Source organism: Caloenas nicobarica, chromosome 3 (genome assembly GCF_036013445.1).
Source record: "Caloenas nicobarica isolate bCalNic1 chromosome 3, bCalNic1.hap1, whole genome shotgun sequence".
Lineage (NCBI taxonomy): Eukaryota > Metazoa > Chordata > Aves > Columbiformes > Columbidae > Caloenas > Caloenas nicobarica.
The window spans coordinates 265,164-287,951 of record NC_088247.1 but is presented as its reverse complement, the minus strand read 5'-3'; the positions used below and the strand labels follow the sequence as shown (position 1 = coordinate 287,951).

Here is a 22,788-nt window from a genome sequence, read left to right as displayed (position 1 = left end):
TGCACCCGCCTCACCCGCATCTTTTTGTCCCTGAAGAGCAGTTTCTGGCCTGTTTCGTTCAGCTCCAGCCAATCGATCTTGCTGTCGTGGCTGATAGTGCCAGCGTTGTAGCCACCAACGAGGTCCACTTGGGAAGGAAAGAAAGGGAACGGTGTCAGTACCTAATGTGCCCCAAAGTGCTGAACATTCAGTGCTGTCCCGTGGGGACCATGTGCCTGGGACCTAATCAGGGCAGGACTCCCTGGCAAACACGCTGTGACAAGAAACGCAGACTGCAGTGACATTTTGTCCTGATGCCTCAGCAGCAGCAGTCACTCCCTCCACCCTCCCGTGAGCACACACAGATCACAGGCAGCACAGGCAGCAATACCATCCTGCTGAACTGCACAGAATGTCCCCGCCACCCCACAGCCGTGTCCCCACTGCACAGCCAACCTGCCCAAAGCAGGGCAGCTGGTGTCAGCACTCTGCTGACAGGCAGAGGGAACGCAAAGGGGCCTTCAGGAACCCTACCTGCTTGGTAGGGTGCATGCAAAGAGGACCTTTGGGGACATGCTGCCTGGCACAGGGAACGCAAAGGCATCGGAAAAGCTGGTAAAATGCGGGGGAGGGAGGTTTACATTCACCTGTCGCTATAGTCTTGATGTCTATCAGATAAGCCAGTCTCTTGTTCTCCTCCACACCTCTCTGCCGTCTCTCATTGATACGGACACTATTATTTGAAGGGAATGACAACCGTTACCTTTACTACTCTCTAAATTCACAGGACTGAACCCCGCAGTCCCTCCCAGACTTGCCCGCAGTTTCCCCAAGCCCATGGAGCCTCTTGCAGTTCTCTGACCTGTGACTCCTGCACAGTACCCAGCACTGCCTCAGTGAGAACAGACCTTTCTGATTCATGGCTTCGCTCTGGAAGCCGCCCCTCTGGAACCAGGGTCCCCAGCAGCAAACCGCTTACACTGCTGCCACCCCAGAGCAGCCCATGATCCTCCCTTCTCTTAAACCAGAAAATGGAGTGTGGTGTTTCAAAGGGACAGAGGGCATCCTGCTGGCATCTAGAGTCCCTGATAATGCTGTACTAGGACCAGCTGGATGCAGAGATGCCCAAGTACATGCACAGGAGGTCCCTCTCCAGCAAAAGCCAAGCCAGGCTTCAATAAGCATGTATCAGAGGAAAACGGGCTCTTGCGCTTCTAAAACTTTACAACCATTAAGTGTAACTGAGCAACCGAACCCCATCATCAGCCACTCTCAGAAGCAGATTACTCAGGTAATCTGGGGGCTGCGTTCTGCAGAGTGGGACACTTCCAGGGGCACATACCTGAGGTCACTCTCACAAAACACCTGTACTGGCCCCATGGGCAGGTGTAACACTTACCTGACAAGATGAGGGCTCATGAACTCTGTGCGGACAGACCCCAGGATGTCATTGCTTCCATATTCCACCAGCGTCAGCTCTCCAGCATTGAAGATCATGCAGACCTGATGGTGAGAGGGGAATACACTCTTACAGAAGCACCAGGTAAGCACACATACCCACCAGTGAGGCGTGTGGAAAAGAACATGCTGCACACAAGTCTAAATTCCAACCCTCTGGGATGAGTAAAGAATTGTCCTTGGCTTCCTGCTGTGACTGCCAGCTTCTCCTCAGGGCTGGGGATTTTAGTTCTGGACCTATCAGTGCTGCAGGAGTTGAGCTGTCACCCCGACAGATGTTTTCTGTACCTGTAACATCCTCCCTGGCTGTTGCTTTTTATTGCTCCTCTCTCCTATAGGGTTATGGCTTGTATAACTTGCCAGTGCACACACTGAATTTGTTCTGTACCTGGCATGTGGAAAAGGCAAGTACAGGGGGGAAGCAGATCAGGATCTGCGTGGAGAGGGTGAGTCCAGGAAACTGCTGAGAAACAGGGTTTTCCAGAAGTGCGGTTGGCACTTTTTCTGACGGGGCACACACAGCTTTACTCACCACTCACGGCAGCACCTTGTCCCATCCAACTTACATTCTCGTTGTCGAAGAAGAACTTCTCATTCCCTCCAGATCCTTGCCAGGCCACCTGCAAAGCAAGGGCAGGGCCTGAGCAAACGCGGGGCCGGGGCTGCCGCAGGGACCGGGCTGCGGCATCGCGCTCCGCTGCCCAGATCACCTCCCGCACGCAGCAGCAGCTGCCCTGCACAGGGGACGTGTGCCAGCACTTCAGCTCTCAACCCTGCTCTTCAGCTATTCCAGCTTCCAAGTTCCTCACTTCTCTCTCCTTTTTTCAACCTCTGCTTCAGACCGTTCTCTGTGTAGTATCGTACTGCCTTCTGGACAAGAGGCCTTCAGGTGACCCATGCGCTCCCTCTAGCCTATTCTTTCACAGGCACCTCCCTGCCTCCCTCAGACTAACTTTATTATAAAAAGCACCCCCAACAGCCCCTTTGCCTCCGTAGATCTTCTCCACAGAGTCAGTGTCACCATTTGTGGGGGCAGAATCTCCACACCTTGTGTAGCTGCAACCCTTCTTTTTTGTGCATGTCAGCAATGACTGTTCAGCACAGTGCTGGGGGGGGCAACTGATTTGGAATTTGAGAAGAGCACTGGATAACACAATAGTTACTGTGGTGACAACCAGCAAGTGGTCAGAGAGGCAGGAAAGTGAACGCCAAGGCTGCAGCTTCCTCTGCCCTCCTTGAGCAAGAGCTTGGAGCCACTGTTTCAACACACCTCCAGGGAGACAGCAAGATGGTAAATGAACAACACACAACCCACTTCTTTGTAAGTGAGTAGAGTTACACAAGTGAAAGAAAAACTCTTCTGTGCAGTACGATGGAGAGACACTTGGGAGATTGAGTCTGGCCAGATTTTCAGTGGGGTTACCGAGCATCAGTATCCTCCAGCTCACATCTGTAGCCAGGAGCTCCTGCTCCCAGCTGGATTGATTAGCGCGCTGTTAGCCTGATTAAAAGTATATGACACCTGTGTGAACAGAGCAACTACGTCCTGAAGCCTGTCTAATACTTTGATCAGACACTAACCTGCTGCCCGTGCTCTGCAGCCTTGGCACACAGGCTGAGCACTCGCTGCACTGTGAGGCTCAGGGATGGGCAGTTTGCTATGAATTGGTTGGTACCAGAAATTACACTGGCATAAGCTGTGGTAGTGCAGCCACAAATGCTGGGGGTTGTTTGTTTGTTTGTTACATACTAAGATCCATACGTTCACATCTGGAATGTACCTATGTACAGTATCCAGTTTTGGGCCCCCCAGGACAAGAAAGACATTGACAAGCCGGAGTGGGTTCAGCAGAGCACCATCGAGATGGGGCTGGAGCACTTGCGCTGTGAAGAGAGGCTGAAGGAACTGGGCTGCTTCAGCCTGGAGCAGGGAAGGCTTAGGAGACCTCTAACAAGGTGATGCCAGGCTTTCATCGGCATACGCACAGTGAATGAGTGAGAAACAGCCATCAATTAAAACAGTGATTCCAACAAGACTTCAGAAAAAAGCTTTCCCCCATGAAGACAGAAAAGCATTGGAACAGGGGACCAGAGGAACTGTGGGATCTGAGCAGCAGCATCTGAATTTAATATTGACGTTCCTTTGGGTAGGAAACTTGATAAGAGTCCTCCAAAGGTCCCTTCCAACCTGAATCATTCTACAGCTCTTTGAAAACAGATGTATTGTTTCGATACAGAAAACATATATACATATCCTTTGAGTTACAAAGTTAAGCATCTGACACTCGAGCAACGGCACAGATTTCCCAGTACCTCACTGAGCTTGTTGGAGCTGATGTCACCCAGCAATAACGTGTCCGAGGTATGGGCCACCAGATATCGGTCTTTCCCTAAGATCTTCACCTCATCGATCTCATAACCATACTGGGATTTCAACACAACTCGAGCTCCTGTGGAAAGGTTCTTCACAATGACCTAGGAAAGTGAGAAAAGCAATATGGGGCCACGCACGAAGGAAGAACACAGGCTTCTCGCCCCATGGAAGATTATGCAACACATGATACTTAGGTACTTAGATGTCCCCTCACATCATTTCACTCTGCTTGTTAAAGAAACCTTACCATTCCTTCTGTACGGGATGACAACCGTAGTTGTGTGTGGGACTCTCACTTCTGCCGTTTAGCAGTTTCTGGCCTGACGGGAGGCTCGGGCCCCTCTGACAGTCCTGCTCTCTGCAGACTGCTCCCTCACCCTCACCACTGGATTTTGAACCAGCTGAAGTTGACTGAAATTAAACCACTGAAGGAGCCTGCATTTGGCATGGAGGCACCCCGCACGGATTCACAAGCTAGGAAATAAACCCTGTTGTCTTTGCTCCTGGCCACTTTCCACCCGGCCTTGACCCTGTCCCTGGAATATCCCCTGTGCCTTTTCTGACAAGTTGCTATGAATAAACTGCAGGTGCAGAACTCCAAACCCGTCTAGTTTTAGCAAGCACCCCATTTCCATCAAGAGACGTTACCTCATCAGACACCTCTTACCTGGCTTGGTCCCACATACGTCATTTCAAATTTATTTTTGTAAATGCTTCTGCGAAGGCAGCAGTCGAATTGTTCAACTCCTCCACACAGAGTGCCCTGGGGAAACAAACACATCGCACAGTCAGGGAATTCTGCCACGGAGAGATATCCCAGAGCCGACCCACATGAGGAGGATCAGAGGGGAGACAGAAATCCACCGGCCGGGCTGCTCTGGGAACAAGGCTCCAGCCCCAGATGCATGAGGACCAGCCCTACCTTGGCTTTCTTGAGAGAACAGAAAGATTGAGAAACCCTCAGAGAAACAGAGCTTACCAAATTCTGGCAAGTACATGGCAGAGGAAAGGCTAAAAATCACCTTTATCCTCGTCTTCCCCATTATCCTCCTCAGTTTCCCACTTCTCCCTCTCTCAGCACACCAATCTTTCCTTCCCTTCCAGGAGAATTCTTCCACCTTCGTATCTTTCTCTATAACAACTCCATTCCTTTCACTGATCTCCTATCCCTTTGCTCCTTCCCCTTCTTTGCAAGTGTTTGTTCATGTGTTAAATTAATTCTCTGTCTGAAAATATTTCAAGGATTCTTGATTGTTGAATACAAAAATATGCAAAAACTATTAAAGACAAGTTGTAAATGGAAAACTTCCTAAATAATTTAAGTGCTTTAAAGAGTTATTCAACTTAATACAGAAAGATGTGCAGAAAGATTAGAGAGCTTTAAAGAATTATTTAATGGAGAAAGGCAGGTCAAGGTCCAATGGCTGAAAGTAGAAGACAACTCCAAACTGAAAACATAGCACATTACAGACACAGAGCATAAGCAGCAGGTCAGATTTTATGCTGCTTCTCGCAGGGGCTCAGATGAAAGAACACTCCTGAAGCTGCTCTGGAGAAGCTATGCTGTCCTCATCGTGCTTCTGTGGAAAAGGAGGGCGGCTGCTGCCGACGAGCCGTCCCACAACCGCCCGTGACAGCCGCCGGCTTCGCCCCCGCCGCAGCAGCGGCCCCGGCACCCGCGCCAGCCCGCACCGCACGCCCGGCGATGGTGCGACCGCCCTCACACGCTGTCCCTGCGTCACACCAGTGTTCTCAGAGCGCTGAGACTGTCCCCGTGCGTGACCCACGGCCCCAGGGCTGCTGACCGCCGATACCAACCACACAGATCCGCGACCCGTCCCTCTTCCACGCCAAAGCTGTGATGGTGTAGAGGTGAGAGATTTCTTTGGGCTTGCCCTCCTCCCAGGCGCCGCGGCGGGGGCTCCAGTTCAACACCCGTAACCTGCGAGAGCAGACGAGAAAACAGGCATGAAGAACCATGCACGGCTGAAGAAGAAAGCGATACAAAGGGGAGACTTGAGCACCACGCGCCGTACCTATCGTAGCTGCCGATGACGACGGACTGGCCGCCAGGACTGGCAGCTGCCGTGGTGAATTCCTTCTCCGACGAGTCCCGGCTGTAGTCAAAGGTTTGAATCACGTTGCCCTCCTTCCCATACGCTACGATCTTCTTATCGCAGCCCGCAGCCACGATGCTGTTGGAAGCCCAGGCGAGGGCATAGGGAGGACAGGGATGCATCACCAGCTTACCCTACAACGGACAAGACAGAACATCCTGAAAACATGAACGGCTCCAGCTGCCACAATGGGACCAGTATGAGGCCGTTTGTAAAGCCCAGTTCACGGGGCTGCTGTGTCTGCCTGCCTCGGTGTGTACAAGGTGGGCAGAAACCAGAATGGAGAGATGTATCAACTGCTCCATCCAATTAACTGGGAGAGAAGGTTCCTGATGCCAGTAAGAAGATCAGCACCATTAACTAGACTGGGATGCACTCAACACAGCAGAGTACACACAGGCCTTCAGCATGTCCTGGCAGAGGGCAGACATGCTCAGACTGCTCCAGTTGGAGGGAGAAGATCGGAGCGACCACCCCATTTCCTCCAGCACAGTCTGAACACACTGCTGCTCCTGGGCAGGAGCAGGAGGCCCAGAAGAAATGCTGGGTGCCTGGAGCATCCTGTGCACAGAGTGTGAACCTGGCATCCAGGGTCAACTGGGACAACCACACACCGCTTAGTGAGGAGACAGCAGTAGCTGTTCCCCGGAACCCTGCCTGTTCGAGCACCATTCTCCTGGACACTCTAACATCAGATCTCTCCAGACACCTGAAAAGCCCTGTGTCTCATACATAAAAATGTAATTTCCCCTCCCACCACCGCCCTTGGCGTATTTCAAAGCAGCTAGTCACCATTCTGTCTTCACCGATGCTCCACAAAAGCTACGCCAGCAAGCACAGACTGCAGCTCCTCTGCAGACCTGCACCCCCTGCACAGCCCGATCCCTTTCCAGAGCTCTCGAGCTGGGGAACAGGCTGTGCAAGCAGGAATTTGGTCACTGAAGAAGGATCTTGGGTACCTGTGATTCACCTGAGCCCTCATCATCAAAGAAGAAGCGTACTATGGTTCCATCCGCATGGCCAGACAGGATTCCCTTCCCCGACACACTGCAACGAAACACAGACAGGATGATGCACTATTGCAGAAAGACTTGCACCTTTATCTTCATACCCCTGCCCAGAGGAGCCGGTCCCAGGGTTATCGTTGATGTTCCTCATCAAAGGAACCTTCACCAAAGACAAGCTGGGTGATGAACACAAGAATATCTAATACCTGTAGTGGTGTCTGTAAAAACAAAGCAGACACAAGTATGGAGAGTGGCCAGTGGCCAGTTAAGTATCTTCATCACGTAAAATCACAATAACTAACGTTTTACATCACTAAGACACAGAGAGGCTAAGGAACCTTAAGTGGAATAATGACTATACACAAAATTTCTTATAGCAAGGTATATCAAACAACCCTTGCATTGGAACTGCTCTAGAAGTGAGGCTGGAAGTTGTGACACCACGAATCCTTAAAAGCAACAGAATTTAGAGAAATAAAATCTGGGCAAACACTCCAGGCCTAAGTCCATTATTTGTAGCATTAATGTCTTGTGTATTTCTTGACACAGCAGGCAGAAGAGAGCAAGGAAGAAGAAACAGGCCTGAAGCAATGTACCCAGAAAGAACACTTTTTAACGATGATTCAAGTACAGAATACAAATTCTATTAACACTGTAACAATCCAGGAATCATACATCTGTCTTCTGGTGACTGCAGTCCCGGATTTGTCACTGATGCCAGAGCAATAACAGCGTGAGTTGTGTTCAGAAATAAAAGAGCGGGAGGGAGCGGAAGCGAGGACTGGGGCAGAGGGAGAGGAGGGGAACGGAGGTGGGGAACGAGGGGGTGTGAGGAGAGAGGGGAAACGGAAACCTTCTGGAGCTGGGGCAAAGGCAGACGGGCTTTGGAGGGACTTCTCAGCCGTACGAGGTCAGAGTCCTAGACTAGCTTTAGGTTTTTTAAATTTGTTTAGCACTCAAAAACGAGAATGACACCATTTAGTGAAAGTCCCACCGCTAGGACCGTGACATATCTTACATTTTTTTTTTTATAAAGGATACTAAAGTAGTTAAAATGACATTTTAATTAAAATAATTTAAAATTGCACTTTATGGTTATTTTCTTAATTATAGTCTTCCCACAATTTTATCTGGCAGAATATTTTTACTTTTTTTGAGCCCTTAAACTTGACTGATGTTAGTAATTAGCTAGATGAAGTCAACAAATTTAATCTTTATAAAGTCATGGATTCCAATAAATCAATGTAAGTAATCTCATGGGAACTTGCATCCTGAAATGTCCTTGAGGCACAACCAAACTGCACGGGCCACTGTGGCACGGCCAGGTATCAGATTTTAGGAAGGGATTCCTTCTGGAAAGCACGGTGTTTTATTATCTCCACAAGGAGCTGCCAGCAGACACTCTGGCATCCTCCGGCATCCCCAGCTACGCCAGGGCCAGCAGCGGGCAGGACGCCGAGCCCAAGCAACGCCGTACTCACTTGGAAGTCAGCGACACCACGTAGGAGTCTGTCCCATAAATGGTAGAAGACTTGTTGTTCTTTGTATTGGCTAAACGAACCTGAGAAAGAGAATCTGATCAACGTTGCTTCTGTCTGCAGAACGTGCATTTCCCCCAGTGTAACGTCCCCAGGGGCTTCCCAGTGTCAGAAACCACGGGAAGCCCATCGCTCCCCCGGCGGCTGGAGAAGACGTGGAAAACATTTCTGGAAAGGCTCCGGAAAAGGACCAAATGATCCAGTAGAGCCTCCAAGGACTAACTGGGAACCAGAACCAGAAAATAAAAGTCAGAGGTGTGACCCCTTTGTTGCTGTTCTGTGCCCAGTGCCACGACCCAACAGCTCCTACCCCACAGCCCAGGTGCTTGTGGGCCTTGGTAGCTCCCACATGGAAAAGAACATCAGGCAAATAACAAGCTTCTCTACCTTTCCTTCAGCAAGCCCAAAGACAATGATATTCTCCGCTGGCCACGATAAGCAGGTCACGGCACTCTGCCAAAGAGAGGGTAAAACGAGAGATAAGAGCTCCACCCCACTCACCCTCCTGCCCCACCGCTACGTCAGACAGCCCAGGAACAGCGAGAACACTCAGAGAGAAGGGAGGAGGAGAGGAGAGGAGAGGAGAGGAGAGGAGAGGAGAGGAGAGGAGAGGAGAGGAGAGGAGAGGAGAGGAGAGGAGAGACGAGAAGAGACGAGAAGAGACGAGAAGAGAAGATAAAGAAGAGAAGAGACGAGAAGAGAAGAGAAGAGACGAGACGAGAAGAGAAGAGACGAGACGAGAAGAGAAGAGACGAGACGAGAAGAGAAGAGACGAGACGAGAAGAGAAGAGACGAGAAGAGAAGAGACGAGAAGAGAAGAGACGAGAAGAGAAGAGAAGAGACGAGACGAGACGAGAAGAGACGAGACGAGACGAGACGAGACGAGACGAGACGAGACGAGACGAGAAGAGACGAGAAGAGAAGAGAAGATAGAGAAGAGAAGAGAAGAGAAGAGAAGAGAAGAGAAGAGAAGAGAAGAGAAGAGAAGAGAAAGAAGAGAAGAGAAGAGAAGAGAAAGAAGAGAAGAGAAAGAAGAGAAGAGAAGAGAAGAGAAGAGGAGAGGAGAGGAGAGGAGAGGAGAGGAGAGGAGAGGAGAGGAGAGGAGAGGAGAGGAGAGGAGAGGAGAGGAGAGGAGAGGAGAGGAGAGGAGAGGAGAGGAGAGGAGAGGAGAGGAGAGGAGAGGAGAGGAGAGAAGAGACGAGAAGAGACGAGAAGATAAAGAAGAGACGAGACGAGACGAGAAGAGAAGAGAAGATAAAGAAGAGAAGAGAAGAGAAGAGAAGAGAAGAGAAGAGAAGAGAAGAGAAGAGAAGAGAAGAGAGGAGAAGAGAGGAGAAGAGAAGAGAAGAGAAAGAAGAGAAGAGAAGAGAAGAGAAGAGAAGATAAAGAAGAGAAGAGAAGAGAAGAGAAGAGAAGAGAAGAGAAGAGAAGAGAAGAGAAGAGAAGAGAAGAGAAGAGAGGAGAAGAGAAGAGAAGAGAAAGAAGAGAAGAGAAGAGGAGGTATTTGGACAGACCTTAAAGTAGGACTGAGGCCCTCCAAGCTGAAGCTTAAACTAGATAATAGTGAGCTGGGGTCATGCAACAGGCTCAGAAGGGCTAAAGCAGGGCATCAGTTATACCTGATGTGTTGTGTACGGATGCTCTTCTGAGAGGATTACTTATTGATTGGATCTGTGGTTTTCCACATGCTACTGTTGAATGTACAAAATCATGGCTATCTTAAAAGATTTTTTTTGCAACAAGTATAAAATACAACAATAATTTGACTCTGCCAGCTTCCGTAATAGATATGAGAATATTTGTACATTGAATCTTCATTTGGTGATCAGAAATAGTCTTTATTTTTTCATTTACAAGAAAGATGGTTATCAGATGCTACCAAGTAGGTCAGGTAGAAATAGGTTCATTAAACACAAACCAAAGGTATTCTCAAAATGTGAGGTGGGGATCACGATGCATAAAGCTGACCACCAAACTCAACTGTAAGAGAGGGCCAAGAGAGTTAATGGAAGTGTTTCCCATTTAAACTGAAGAACTTCGGTTCATAAGAAGGCTGGTGTTTGGCACTGTGCCACCAGCACCACCCTCACCAGCTCATCTCTTCCATTTTAAGCATCTGGACCTGCTTTAAACATACATACAACCCTCATTTCTTCATCGCACCTTCTATCCCCCATTCTTACCACTCGCGTCAGCAAATGCAGCTGAAATCAGATACCAAAATGTCCCTGGATACTTAAGCTGCTCATAATTTATATGTCTGAACAACAACCAAGAACTGGTTTTTATTACACCTGTTTCCCAGACATCCATGTATTTCCCTCATTATCTGCCAGACCCTTATTTTCAGTCTAACACAACCACAGGCGGCCCAGTGGCAGCTTACAAACAAGCCTCACAACGTGGTAATGTGCTCAGCTGTTAGCGCAAAGACACCAAAATCACACATACTCATCCTGACCTCTGGCAGGATGCCTTGCTTGCCAGCAGAGCTGAATAGTCTCACTGTATTCACAAGATGTACAAGAGTGCCCAGCAGGTTTTACAAATGGCATGACAGGGAAAGAGCTCAATAAATGATCTCTTACATTGACTGAACACACCAAAAATTTGTAAATATCAATACTTAGTTACAGGAGAAAACTGAACACAGTGGTAAGAAACCACATGTATAGCATTAGAAAAAATAAAGGATTTATTATGATAGAAATGGTAGAAAAAGCATGGAGAAAATGAGAGAATAGAGAAAGGAGAAATGAACCACCACATTAAAAATACGAAAAGCTGTAGGCACCCTGTGCACAGCGTCGCAGCCCTGCCAGCAGCACGGGGCTCCCAGGCGCTGCCGGGCAGAGCAGCGGGACCGAGTCCCGCCCAGGCTGCAAGGAACAGCGAAACCAGCTCCAGAAGTGACAGGACCCGCACCCGGGACAACCACGATGTTCAGGAAAGGGACAAGGGGACACCACGTCCCTCTTGCTCTCTGTGCCTCACAACGCTCCACCCCAGCGTCAGGACTGCTCAGCGCAGCAGCTCAGCCACACAGGAACAAGGCTGATCAACAGCTTTCCTCACAGCAGAACTACGTGGGTTCCTGTCCTGCAGCCAGGAGCGAGTGTTCAGAGGGCAGAGGGGCCTCCCGAGCCACCCCAGGATTGGCCGCAGTGCTGGGCACGACCCAACCTGAGCTGTAGGCTCCTGCTGCAGCGGCTGAGGCTGCTCTCCAAAGGGACAGCCTGGCTCAGACACCCCTGCAGCTCCATCAGGAGCAGCTCCCTCTGTGTCTTCTGGGGATTTGGCGCAGGAGGATGATTCCTCCCAGCTGGTACTGGCTACTTCAGGGGCCTACCTAGCAGAGGACTTCTCTGGTGACACAGAGAAAGCGGGGCCATGCTGCGATGCCACCTGGCTGGAAAGCCCAGGGCGGCTGCTGGACATTCGCTCCTGAAGGTAAAAGAAGCAGCCAGCGCACTGCATTTTCTCATACAGGTGGGTTTCTATGCAAGGAATTTATAACATCTTTTCCTTTTCCAGATACTTGCACCAACCTCAGGACACTCCTGAGAAGACTGCTCTCTGACACTCGCAGGCAGAGCTAGTGCAGCAGAACAGGAGGAACAAGGAGATCACCCGACTGAAATGACAAACCCAAGGCCTTTGAACATGTGGAACTGTGCAGCTTGACTGAATTCTGCACACTTCACATTTTGATTAATAAGGAATCTTGGGGCTTAGAGTTGTCAACCTGTGAAAAACAGTTGGGCTCAGAGTCTCTTCTACATTTCCCTTTCGACTCCCTTAAAACGTTCTGTACTCTGATGCCTAAAGCAGTCCCCAAAGCTTTGTAATTGACTGCACTGATCATTCAATAATTAATTACTGTGTTGTACCCAGGCATAATGAGGACTCTGAAGCTTGGCAAGTAGTACATGCCTCAAAATCTAGAGATTATCTTGGGATCCACTTGTACTTTTTGGAGATCAAGTACCACTGACAGTCTGGCCAAGTACACCTGACAGTATGAGCAGAGAGACTTTAATTGTCTTTATCCTACGTATGCTGGAGAAAATGGAGTTAAACAGGAATCTGGGTCTCACCGTTTGGATGAACTTGTTGCATATCACCTTCTTGTCACCCCTGCAGAAAAAGGTAGACAAAACCAACTATCAGCAAAGCTGGTAACACTGCCCATTCTGGCTACCCTGCTGTTTGCATTCAGTCTGTTTTAGTATCGCCAAACACAGGCCATTCAAGTTATGTACACTCGTCTATCACAAACCAACTTTAGCCTGAACATTTTTTAAAAAAACAACCTCCAAGTTTCCAGAATTCTGACGACCTGCCTTTCTGAGCAGCTTTGGCACGACACAGGCCAGCAAATGAGGCTGAAGAGGGGCCGGTGTGCGCCGCGGCCCCGCATCTGCGGAGCAGGGGGCGGCAGCACCGGCGGCCCCGCGGGGTCGGGCTCGCCCGGGCCGTGCTGGAGGAAGCCCCGGCGCCGGCCCCGTGCAGACCCCGGCGATCCCCGCAGCCCGGACCGGGGCAGCCCAGCGCTGGGCACCCGGGCAGCGCCGAGCCCCGTCCGCCGGACTCACCACTCCTCCCCGATCCGGTACACGTAGACGATGTTGTCGCTCTGGCCGATGGCGATTTTGGTGCAGTCCGGGGAGAAGGCCATGCCTCTCACCGCGTAGCTCTTCCTGCCGTGCTGCGGGAGGCGGCGGCTGAGCGCGGGGAGCGCGGCCCCTCCCGCCGCCCCGGCCCGGGCCGGCCCCGGCCCTGCCCGCTGCGCGGCCCCGGCCCCGGGCCCTCACCCTGGCGTCCGCGGGCTTGGTGGAGAACTTGTCGCGCCGCTCGCCCTGCTCGTCGTACAGCAGCACCACCCGCTCCGCGGTGCACACGGCGAACCGGGCGCTGCTGGCGGACCAGGCCATGCAGGTCACCCGCGCCGGGCCGTCCTGGGGACACGCACAGCTCAGCACCGGCCCCCCGGCCCCCCCGGGGACACGCACAGCTCAGCACCGGCCCCCCCGACCCCCCGGGGACACGCACAGCTCAGCACCGGCCCCCGGGGACACGCACAGCTCAGCACCGGCCCCCCGGCCCCCCCGGGGACACACACAGCTCAGCACCGGCCCCCCGGCCCCCCGGGGACACGCACAGCTCAGCACCGGCCCCCCCCGGCCCCCGGGGACACGCACAGCTCAGCACCGGCCCCCCCGACCCCCCGGGGACACGCACAGCTCAGCACCGGCCCCCCCCGGCCCCCGGGGACACGCACAGCTCAGCACCGGCCCCCCGGCCCCCCCGGGGACACACACAGCTCAGCACCGGCCCCCCCGGCCCCCGGGGACACGCACAGCTCAGCACCGGCCCCCCGACCCCCCGGGGACACGCACAGCTCAGCACCGGCCCCCCCGGCCCCCGGGGACACGCACAGCTCAGCACCGGCCCCCCGGCCCCCCCGGGGACACACACAGCTCAGCACCGGCCCCCCCCGGCCCCCGGGGACACGCACAGCTCAGCACCGGCCCCCCCCGGCCCCCGGGGACATGCACAGCTCAGCACCGGCCCCAGCCCCGCCCGGCCCCCCCGCCGCCCCCGGCCCGACCTGCGGGGCCAGCAGCGTCCGCACGTGCCGCAGCTGCATCGCGCCGGGACCGGAACAGACACCGGGACAGACACCGGGACAGACACCGGGGCCGGATCGGCCTCCCGCCGCCGCCAGGCCCCTGGCCCCGCCCCCCGTTGCCTCGGCAACCCCAGCGCCTCCGCCGCTGCTGACGTCAGCGCGCCGAGCGCATGGGCGGCCGGTCCCCCCGCGGCGCCGGTAGCGGCAGCGCCCGGGCTCGGCGGCGGCTCCGCCATGGAGGCGCTGCGGGCGGCGGGCCGCGCCGTGCTGCGGAGCCCGCGCCTCGCCCGGCACGGCCTGGGGCTCCGCCGGCGGCGCAGTGAGTGCGGGGCGCGGGCGGGGCCGGGCCGGGCTCACCCGCGGCGCGGAGCCCGCGGCTCGGTCCGGTCGGGGCTGGGACGCGGCCGCTGCCCCGGGTAGGGAGCGGTGTGGGGAGCGGCTGCGGCCGTGGCCTGGGGCCGTGGGGCGGCGGCGGAGCTGGCGGCAGGCTGTGGCGGTGCCCGTGGGCAGGCCGTGGAGCAGTGGTGGTGGGGCGGTGGGCAGGCTGTGGCGGTGCCCGTGGGCAGGCCGTGGAGCAGTGGGGCGGTGGTGGGGCGGTGGGGCTGGGGGCAGGCCGTGGGGCAGTGGTGGTGGGGCGGTGTGGCGGTGGTGGGGCGGTGGGGCTGGGGGCAGGCTGTGGCGGTGCCCATGGGCAGGCCGTGGGCTGCCACCTTGTCCTCCCTGCCGCCCCATCCCTCTGTGCTCCCCTGGCTGCGGCCTCTTGCCCCACTTCTGAATTGAGGCCACTCACACGGGCAGGCTGAAGGGCCGTGTGCCGGGCCGTGCAGGAGCCCGCCGTGCCCCGGCCGTGCCGTGCCGGGCAGTGCAGGAGCCGGCCGTGCCGGGCCGTGCAGGAGCCCGCCGTGCCCCGGCCGTGCCGTGCCGGGCAGTGCAGGAGCCGGCCGTGCCGGGCCGTGCAGGAGCCCGCCGTGCCCCGGCCGTGCCGTGCCGGGCAGTGCAGGAGCCCGCCGTGCCCCGGCCATGCCGTGGGCACCCTCCCCAGCCCGAGCAGCCCTCGACCTCCCCGAATCGCTGTGCCTGGTGCCCTCAGTGTGTGGACACGGGTGCGGTGAGCGTGTCAGGCCTGCGCTGGCTCGCTGCAGGAGCTGCTGTGCCATCGGTGGCACAGCCGATCCCAGCCGGGCCCCACAGACCCAGCCCTGTGGAGCAGGAGCGCTGTGCCTGCGCCTCCTCAGTCACGGCTGCTCAAAGGCTGTGGCAGCCCTGGCACAGTGCCCTTCCACCCAGGTATGGGTCCCTGATGCCTGCATGGGACCAGGTGGGTTCCCTGGTAGTTGTCATTTGTGCAGGAGTGTGCTGTGCAAATAAGGTCTCCTGATTTCCCTGTGGGTTTGGGTTATTCCAATTGCAAGTCAGAGCCTTCTGCAAGTGTGCCAGTAATGTTCAGGGAGCTAATCCCAGGAAAGAGGTGAAAAATAACCTTGAAAAGTATTAGCTTCGTGTGAACAGTAGATACCTAGGCAATTCTCAGCAAACTGCAAAAACCTGGTGTTTGTAGCAGAGCGAGTAACCTCTGTGTTCCTGCTCCTTCTCTGTGGGCTGAGTCCCCAGGAAGAGAGAGACTGTGCCTCCCTGTGTCAGCCCTTCTGCATGTCCCCTCTCTCACCATCCATGTGCTTTTTGGGATTTGAGGTAAGTAAACGTGTGCTAACATCTGCTTCAGCTCTCCTTGAAAATTATCACCAGGAAGTACTTGCCGCAAGAGAATCGTTCCTTTGCGTGTGGCACACTAGTCTGAAAACTGAAGCTTTTTCCTTGGATGAGAGTGAACTTTCTGCTGAAGCCAATGGCTTTGTCTCGGGGGAGCAGAGGTTGCCCCTGTGGGGCTTCGTGTGTTCCCTGCCAAGGGCACGGGTGTCAGGATGTGTAGGGCTGGGGCTCCTTTGCCCACCAGCACACCCACAGCTGGTACAGCACCTGGTGAAACGGACTGGTTTCTGAAGGAAGCTGGAGGGCTGAGGACTGTCCCTAGGGAACCTTTCGTGAGCGAACAGACACTCTGCCTGTTGTTTGGTTGGTTTTGTTTTTCTTGACTGCAGCAATGGGGTTTGAAAAGAGAGGGCACAGGAAACAGAAGCCAGGGCCCCTTTAATTCTGCGACCTGCAAAGTAAGGCACATGGGAGCTGTCTCCCTCTATGCATTGGAGTTCATCCACAAAACGTGTTTTCCTGGAAGCTAGTTTGCCTGCTTGAAACACTAGTCTGAGCTCTTCCTTAACACAGAATCTTCGTGGTGCAGCTGCTTCCCAGTCCCCTCAGCTTGGATGTGAGTGCTGGATGAGCTGCCCCCTCCCCAGCAGCCTGCTGCTGCAAACGACAGTTGCCAGAGGGTTTGGCCTTGGTTACACAAGGACACTTGGAGATTTTGATCTGAGTGTGGCAGCAAATGCTGCTGCTCCTGAGATGTACCAGCGGCTAAGGGGGGTGAGATGAATGCAGTACAGAGAACATCCTGCTTGCAGTGAGACAGATGAGACCTAGGAATGCAAGGTTTCTGCAGACAGCAGTGAACATTGCAGCATCCGAGGCGCTGTGCAGATCTGCAGGAGCTCACTGTCTGTGCTGACAGAGCCTGGACCTCCAGGGATGGAGGACTAAAGCTTTGAGGGTGAACTGTCCTCTCGTGGTGTTCCTCTTCCAAGAACGTCACAGCCAGGAGCGTGTCCTGCTGAGCGCAGGTAGCGGCACCACTGCTGGGAGCCGTGAAGCTGCAGCGAAGTAGAGTGGCTGTGCTGGGGCGAGCCGTGGGGCTGCTGGCGTGTGGCTTCTAAGGCATTTTGTCTTTGCAGAGCTTCCTGAGAGCTGGGCTGACATGCAGGAGCCACTGCTTGAGGGGATGTGCTTCACACTCAAGTATCTAGGCATGACGCTAGTAGAAAAACCCAAAGGAGAAGACATGGCTGCTGCTGCCATCCGCAGGATCGTGGCCACGGTGAGAGCTGGCGCTGTGCCGAGATGGAGAAGAGCCAATTCAGAGCCCAGCCCCTGGGCTCCAAGAAGTGTCCAGTCCCAGTCCTGACCCCCGAGGGACCGCGCTGTTCCCCAGGGGAGGGTGGCGTGCAGGGGGCTCTGCCTGTGTGCTGGGGGGAAGGCAGCTGCCGCTGCCTGCTCCTGCACCGCCAACAGGAGCAGAGCTGTGCCTGTCACAGCGTGGAGAGGAAGGTGTAGTGCCAGGGGAGTGGGGACTATCCTTTCCCATGTGCACGGCAACAGTGTGAATGGATTCCAGGGGTGTTCTGTGCAGGACATGCCCGATCTCCAGGTTCTGCTTTCCCATCCCTGCACCAGCAGCCTTTGCAGCAAGGGTCCAAGTGGGTGGCATTCCATACAGAGTCTGGGGGACTCCTGCCAGCAAGGGGGGATGAAGACCCTTGCCAGATTTGCAGAGGTGTCTGGTGTCTCCCCACTGCCAGGCACGAGTGGGAGCTCGCAAGTTCCAGAAGGTGATTCTGACGGTGTCTCCAAGGGGCATCTCGCTGCAGGATGCAGACACGAAGGAGATGGTTGAGAACATCTCCATCTACAGGTGAGCATGATGTGTGAAGGGCCTGGCTGTTCCCCAGCGGCTGCCAAGGCGGGCTGGGCCTTTTTTGTCAGCAGTACCTCCCAGTTTAGATCTTCCTTGCGCTCCGTGAGGCCCGTGTCCTCTCCCTGCTGTGCCCCACAGCCCTGCTGGGGCTGAGCACAGGCAGGGTCCTGGGCGGCCTCGACTTCTGCGTCAGTCCATCTGTCTGTTTCCTGGCCCTGCTTGTCTCTTCTGGCATTCAAGCAGGATGTCGAGGCTGATGGTGGGGAAGCCCCAGATAGGGCAGGACAGCATGTCTGTCTCTCTCCCTGACACAGGACCACCCTTCTGGCTGCAAGGGCATGGGGGTGCCATGGACTGCAGCTTTCTCGGGCTGGCTACAGGCAGCTGCTGCGAGAGCTGATGCGGGTTCTTTCACTGCTGCCAGGGGTGCTTTGGCTGGAGTGGGTGTCTGGGTGTGAGGGGAGTGTGGCTGCAGGCTGCTGGCTAGATGGGAACCGGAGACAGGACGTGTATTTGGTGGAAAATTTAGGTCTCAGCACCAGAGCTGATGTGCCAAGGCAGACCATTCTGCTGCCTGGCCTCCAATTGTGTCCTTGGAAGCAGTCACCCACTCTTCTGTGCTCCTTTTGTCTTAGCGCTTGAGTTCATACGTTGGGTTGAACCGGTCATCCCAGGACCGAGGAGCACGCTGGGGCAGCGCAGGAGGGAATGCCCGTGGGTGCAGTGATCTGCTGCCGCTGCAGCTGCCAGGCAGCTTCTGGCCCGTGCTGTGGGGTTGGGCTGCCTGATCATCCGGGGCAGGTGGAAGCCTCAGGCTGCCCGCACTGCGTGTTGGTGTGCTGGGAGCGCAGCAGGAGAGCTGTGCTGGGGTTCCTGACTGCCCTGAGCAGCTCCTCTCTGCCTGCAGGATCTCCTACTGCACAACAGACAAGCTGCAGAACAAAGTCTTCGCTTACGTTGCTCAGAGCCAGGAGAGTGGGGCACTGGAGTGCCATGCCTTCCTCTCGCCCAAGAAGAAGATCGTAAGCACTTCCCTTCTGCTCTTGGCTCCGTGAGGTAAGGGCGGGAGCAAGGGCCTTCATTCTCCACCTTCACACAGAGAAATCTGTGCACCTCGGCTGGAAACGGAGCCAGGGACACGTGTGCTCACACGCTGCAGAGGCAGATGGGGAGCAAAAGGAGGTTCTTCTGCCCCAGCTCCCCTGGGATCTCCTCTTGGGGACGGCTGCCCCCCACGGACAGACGGACACAGCACCGAGCTCTGGCCTTCTGTGGGTGTGCTCTGCAGAGAAAGGCAGTGGAGGGGCCTGGGGGCTCTCAGATCTCGTGGCAGTGGGGCTGTCCTGGCTTTAGGGCCCAGACGGAAGCAGAACGCAGACATTCCTTCTCTTTCTCATACGCAGGCCCAGGCCGTAACTCTGACTGTGGCCCAGGCCTTCCAGATGGCACTGGATCTCTGGGAAGCAGCACACGCAGGTAGGAGGAATTTCTCACGTCCCTCTCTCTGTCCCTGAAGTCAGGGTGTGCAGTGTGGGACCCTGTGAGGCTGTGTGGGGGAGCTGGCTTGCTGCCCAGCTGGTGAAACACCGCGCAGGGAGAGCGTTGTCCCTCCTGCCGTTCTCTGCCACTGCTCCGCACAGAGAGCCTGTCCCTGGCTGGGGTGAGGGTGTCCCTGCTCCCCACGCTGAGCTCTTCTGCACTGCTGAGCTGTAGCACAGCTCAGGGCCCTGTGGAACCTGCCCTGAGCAGAGATCTCGCACCCCTGTCTGCACCCTCCCCTGGGCACAGCAGGGGTGTCTGTCCCATGCCCACAGTCCTGCCTGTATTTCCCCACTGGGCCTTCTCCAGGCTGCAGGCACTAACTCCGCTGCTTTTGCCCTGTCCCAGGCTCTAGGCAGGAACAGCCCCTTCACCCTTCATGTGTCTTGGAGAGCAGTGAGCCCGGCAGACCAAGTGAGCCAGCCCCCCCGGGGAGCCCTCCCTTCAGGCACCAGTTTGGGGTACAGTATGTGCAAGTCTGGCCCGTGCCCAGGGCTGTCTCGCATTAGGGCAGGAATAGTAAACCTTACGCAGCTCCTTCTTCCTGGCCTTCCAGGAGCCTGCCGACACCTGTGCAGCCTCCCTTGCACATGGCAGCCTGACATGAAGAGGGACACTGCTCTCTCACAAGGCAGGCATGGTTCCTCAGGTGGTCTTTGCTCCGGCAGCTCTCTGTCAGGCCCAGCGCTGCTGCAGCCCTCAGCCCTGCTCTGCTGGCGCTGTCAAATGGGGCGCTGGGACCTGCTCTGCACACCTGCTGCCCTGGCTGGGGACGAGACACTGTCTCTAGAGGAGTGGACCCTTTGGTCATCATCTCACCAGCCTGGGCAAAGGCTCAGCCGTGCCCCTCTGCACTACACCTGCTGCATGTCCAGAGCCAGGCAGAGCGTTGCGGTGCTGCCGGTCTCACTGTGTCCTGCCTGGGAGCCCCTGGACGCTCAGTCCTTGGCCTCGCAATCCCAGCACTGGCCCAGCCTGGCAGTGGTACCTGCTGACAGCCTGCTCCGAGTGCTTCTCTGCCCGTCTCTCCAGCTACAAGTTGTGCTCACACCCCGTTCTCGTCTCCGGGCAAAGGTGTGCTGTGTGCAGGAGCTGTCTCACCTTGTTCCCCACTCGCAGCCTGTGTTCGGTGCTCTCCTGGCTGGTGGGGATGTGAGAACAGCCATGGTCTCTCCCCGTGCGTGGCTGTGTGCCTGAGCACCGGGGATTTCAGCAGCCCAGCACTGCAGGTGCCACCTTTCCCCCTGCTGCCTGCGGGCACCCTTGGTGCCATGCCTGGTGGGTCACCGTGTCCTGTGAAGGGGCCAAGGACTGCCCTGCTCCTCCAGAACAGGCGCTGGGCAGCCTGGCCTCGCTCCTGGCAGAGCCCTGCCCAGGCAGTGAGGTTGGTTTGGTTTTGTTTGCCAGGAGGAGGAAGAGGAGGAGGAAGATGATAACATCAGTGAAACCTTATCTGGGTAGGTGGTGAGCTGCTGCTTGCATTTGGGGATCTCTCTGGTGAACCCTGTTTTGTTTCCCTCTCTGTGCGCCACGCAAGGGGTGCTGCTGGGGCCACAGGCATGGTGGGAGCACGGAGGAGATCTGCACGGGAGCAAGGGGGAGCTTCCTGCTGCCGTCTCTGCCTCTCACAGCTGAGCGGGCGAGCGAACAGGGAGCTGAGCTGTGGAGGGGCAGATCTTGCAGTTCGGCTTTCGCAGTGGATCTGGGGGGGACAGATGCTGACCCTCGGGATGTACCCAGAGGAGTTAGTTACTCTGTTTCTGCCACTCTTTGCTGAGGCCAGCCTCTACAGACATGCTTTCAGTGGGACTCAGAGCTGTCCCTCTCTTCCCACTGATTTCCCTGGGTTTTGGGCCAGGATGGAGACCTGGTCATGCTGACTTTGTGTGGACTAGAGCCTGGGGCTGAGCTTGCTGGTGTCTGCCCTGTCCCTGGGGTGAGCCGATGGTAGCAGTCCAGCCATGGAGGATTGACCCATAGGTCTTTGCAGGAGTGCCTGTGGTGCTGGGTGCAGGAGGCCGGTTCTGCTGTGGCTGTTCTCCACGTGCTGGGGTCCGTCAGCGCCGCGGGGCTGAGCCCAGTCTGAGCCGGTGTCAGCCGGGACTCGGTGCATGCACAGACTGGAGCCACGGGTGTACGTCTGTGGCCTGGTGAAGTGTACATGGTTCTCCTCATGGGAAGGAGACGTGGCTTTGCAGTGTCGGGACAGGCTGGCCTGGGGAAACGGTCTGGTAGCAAGTGGGCCAGCGCCTTCTGCACTCTGAGTGCCTGGCACTGCCGTGCCATGCCAGCGCTGCCAGAGTCACGAGCATGCTGCAACTCAGCAGGTCCTGCTTGGGGTATGATGTGTGCTCTGTTCTCTTCCAAAGCAGCATGGAGGAGCTGGGGAGGGGAGCTCACAGCCCAGCAGGTAAGTTCCTGCCTTCCTTCAGTGTCCCCTGCAGGGGTGGGAGTTGATGGCTCTGTGTTCCCCACCGCACATCTCATGGACCAGGTCTTCCTGCCTCTTGCTTTTCAGAGTCAGCACCTCTCGTGCCCAGGGCGAGCTCTCCTACGGCACAGCTACTGTGCTACCGCCTAGGGCAGCCCCCAGACAGCTGGAAGGGGCCAGGAGGGGCTGGCGACCTCCCCACAGCTGGCCCCAGGACTCCCCTGGGCTAAGCCAAATCTCTGCAATGATGGACCAGCCACTCAGGATTCACCCTGTGCCTGCCCCTGGGCCAGACCATGCCTGCCCCGGTGCTGCCCAGCGGGCATGGGCTCTGCTGGCACCGCTGCCATGCAGTGCACAGGCTGCGACGTGCTCCTTGTCCTGCTCTCCACCTGCATGACCCGCTTCAAGCCGCAGCTGCTCCCCGCTCCAGCTTGGGCTGGACACCGGAGCTCCCCGCTCTCCCCGTCCCAGCGCACAGGGAGCTGATCCACGTGCTCCAAGCGTGCAGATGCAGCAGCCAGCGCTCCTCAGGCTGCCTGTGCTGAACCTGCCTCCCTCGTTACTCGCACCGTGCTCCTTGCTGGGGACCAGCCAAGGCTGAGCAGCCCCTGGGGACGGTGTAGGACTTGCTTGGCATGCATTACCCGCAGGGAACAACAGCTCCTGGCCCGGAGGAGCGAGGAAGGCCCTGCCCCTGCAGTTCAGCCCCACAGCCTCTCACAAGTGAAATGAGCTGGTTTTTAAAGGAAAGCTCTGCCTTTATAGGAGAATAAACCAAGGTTTTTTACTGTTATGGTTTGGGTTTGAGTGCTGGCGGGGGGTTTGGAGGTGTGACATGCACAAGTGTGCAAGGTGCTGTGGCTCTGCTGGGCTCCGGCCGCCTCCTTCCAGGCTATGCTGGCAGGGCATGTGTGCTCTCTGAAGCCTGTTGTTTGTGCACGGACAGCAGTCCCCAGGGGGACAGCGTGTCCAGCAGCAGGACATGGCCCAGCACATGGCACTGGCACTCCCCTGGGGCCAGAGGTGGGCGGGAGACCTTAAGCACCTGTAGCTCCTGCACAGCATGCAAGAACAGGTCTCCTTCTAAGGAGTGCTGGTGCACGCACACACAGAGACCTGCA

General features: G+C 56.0%; 2 protein-coding genes across 6 annotated transcripts in view; one reads left to right on the top strand and one right to left on the bottom strand.

Annotated features, from left to right (window-relative positions):
- Window positions 1–14,201, bottom strand: part of IFT172 (intraflagellar transport 172) — a 40,491-nt gene extending 26,290 nt beyond the window's left edge. The window contains exons 1-15 of the mRNA XM_065630577.1: window positions 14,085–14,201; window positions 13,288–13,431; window positions 13,069–13,181; window positions 12,571–12,610; window positions 8,861–8,926; window positions 8,417–8,496; window positions 6,888–6,975; window positions 5,848–6,062; window positions 5,630–5,753; window positions 4,479–4,574; window positions 3,751–3,912; window positions 2,004–2,057; window positions 1,379–1,482; window positions 627–712; window positions 15–127 (exon numbers count right to left, since the gene is read on the bottom strand). Coding sequence (XP_065486649.1) covers window positions 15–127; window positions 627–712; window positions 1,379–1,482; window positions 2,004–2,057; window positions 3,751–3,912; window positions 4,479–4,574; window positions 5,630–5,753; window positions 5,848–6,062; window positions 6,888–6,975; window positions 8,417–8,496; window positions 8,861–8,926; window positions 12,571–12,610; window positions 13,069–13,181; window positions 13,288–13,431; window positions 14,085–14,123 — 1,524 coding nt within the window. The 5' untranslated portion in view covers window positions 14,124–14,201. The remainder of the gene's footprint in view (window positions 1–14; window positions 128–626; window positions 713–1,378; window positions 1,483–2,003; window positions 2,058–3,750; window positions 3,913–4,478; window positions 4,575–5,629; window positions 5,754–5,847; window positions 6,063–6,887; window positions 6,976–8,416; window positions 8,497–8,860; window positions 8,927–12,570; window positions 12,611–13,068; window positions 13,182–13,287; window positions 13,432–14,084) is intronic.
- A 138-nt stretch (window positions 14,202–14,339) lies between these two features.
- LOC135986765 (low density lipoprotein receptor adapter protein 1-like) lies at window positions 14,340–22,441 on the top strand. 5 transcript variants are annotated; one of them, XM_065631156.1, is made up of 9 exons: window positions 14,340–14,424; window positions 16,955–17,097; window positions 17,579–17,691; window positions 18,602–18,716; window positions 19,098–19,170; window positions 19,582–19,694; window positions 20,641–20,690; window positions 21,606–21,643; window positions 21,752–22,441. In XM_065631156.1, exons 1-9 carry the CDS (start codon window positions 14,340–14,342, stop codon window positions 21,892–21,894), a joined length of 873 nt encoding a protein of 290 aa, XP_065487228.1. In that variant the 3' UTR covers window positions 21,895–22,441. The 5 variants fall into 5 exon arrangements, 4 of the variants coding, with proteins under 4 accessions (XP_065487228.1, XP_065487227.1, XP_065487226.1 ...); XM_065631155.1 differs by having other exon boundaries at window positions 21,603–21,643; XM_065631154.1 differs by having other exon boundaries at window positions 21,561–21,643.
- Window positions 22,442–22,788: the final 347 nt, after the last annotated feature.

Coding starts and splice junctions, on each gene's coding strand:
- LOC135986765 (XM_065631154.1), top strand. CDS start 14,340: ATGGAGGCGCTGCGGGCGGCGGGCCGCGCCGTGCTGCGGAGCCCGCGC. Junction 17,098..17,578: donor TCCGCAGGATCGTGGCCACG/GTGAGAGCTGGC, acceptor CCCCACTGCCAG/GCACGAGTGGGAGCTCGCAA. Junction 19,695..20,640: donor CCTTCAGGCACCAGTTTGGG/GTACAGTATGTG, acceptor TTTGTTTGCCAG/GAGGAGGAAGAGGAGGAGGA.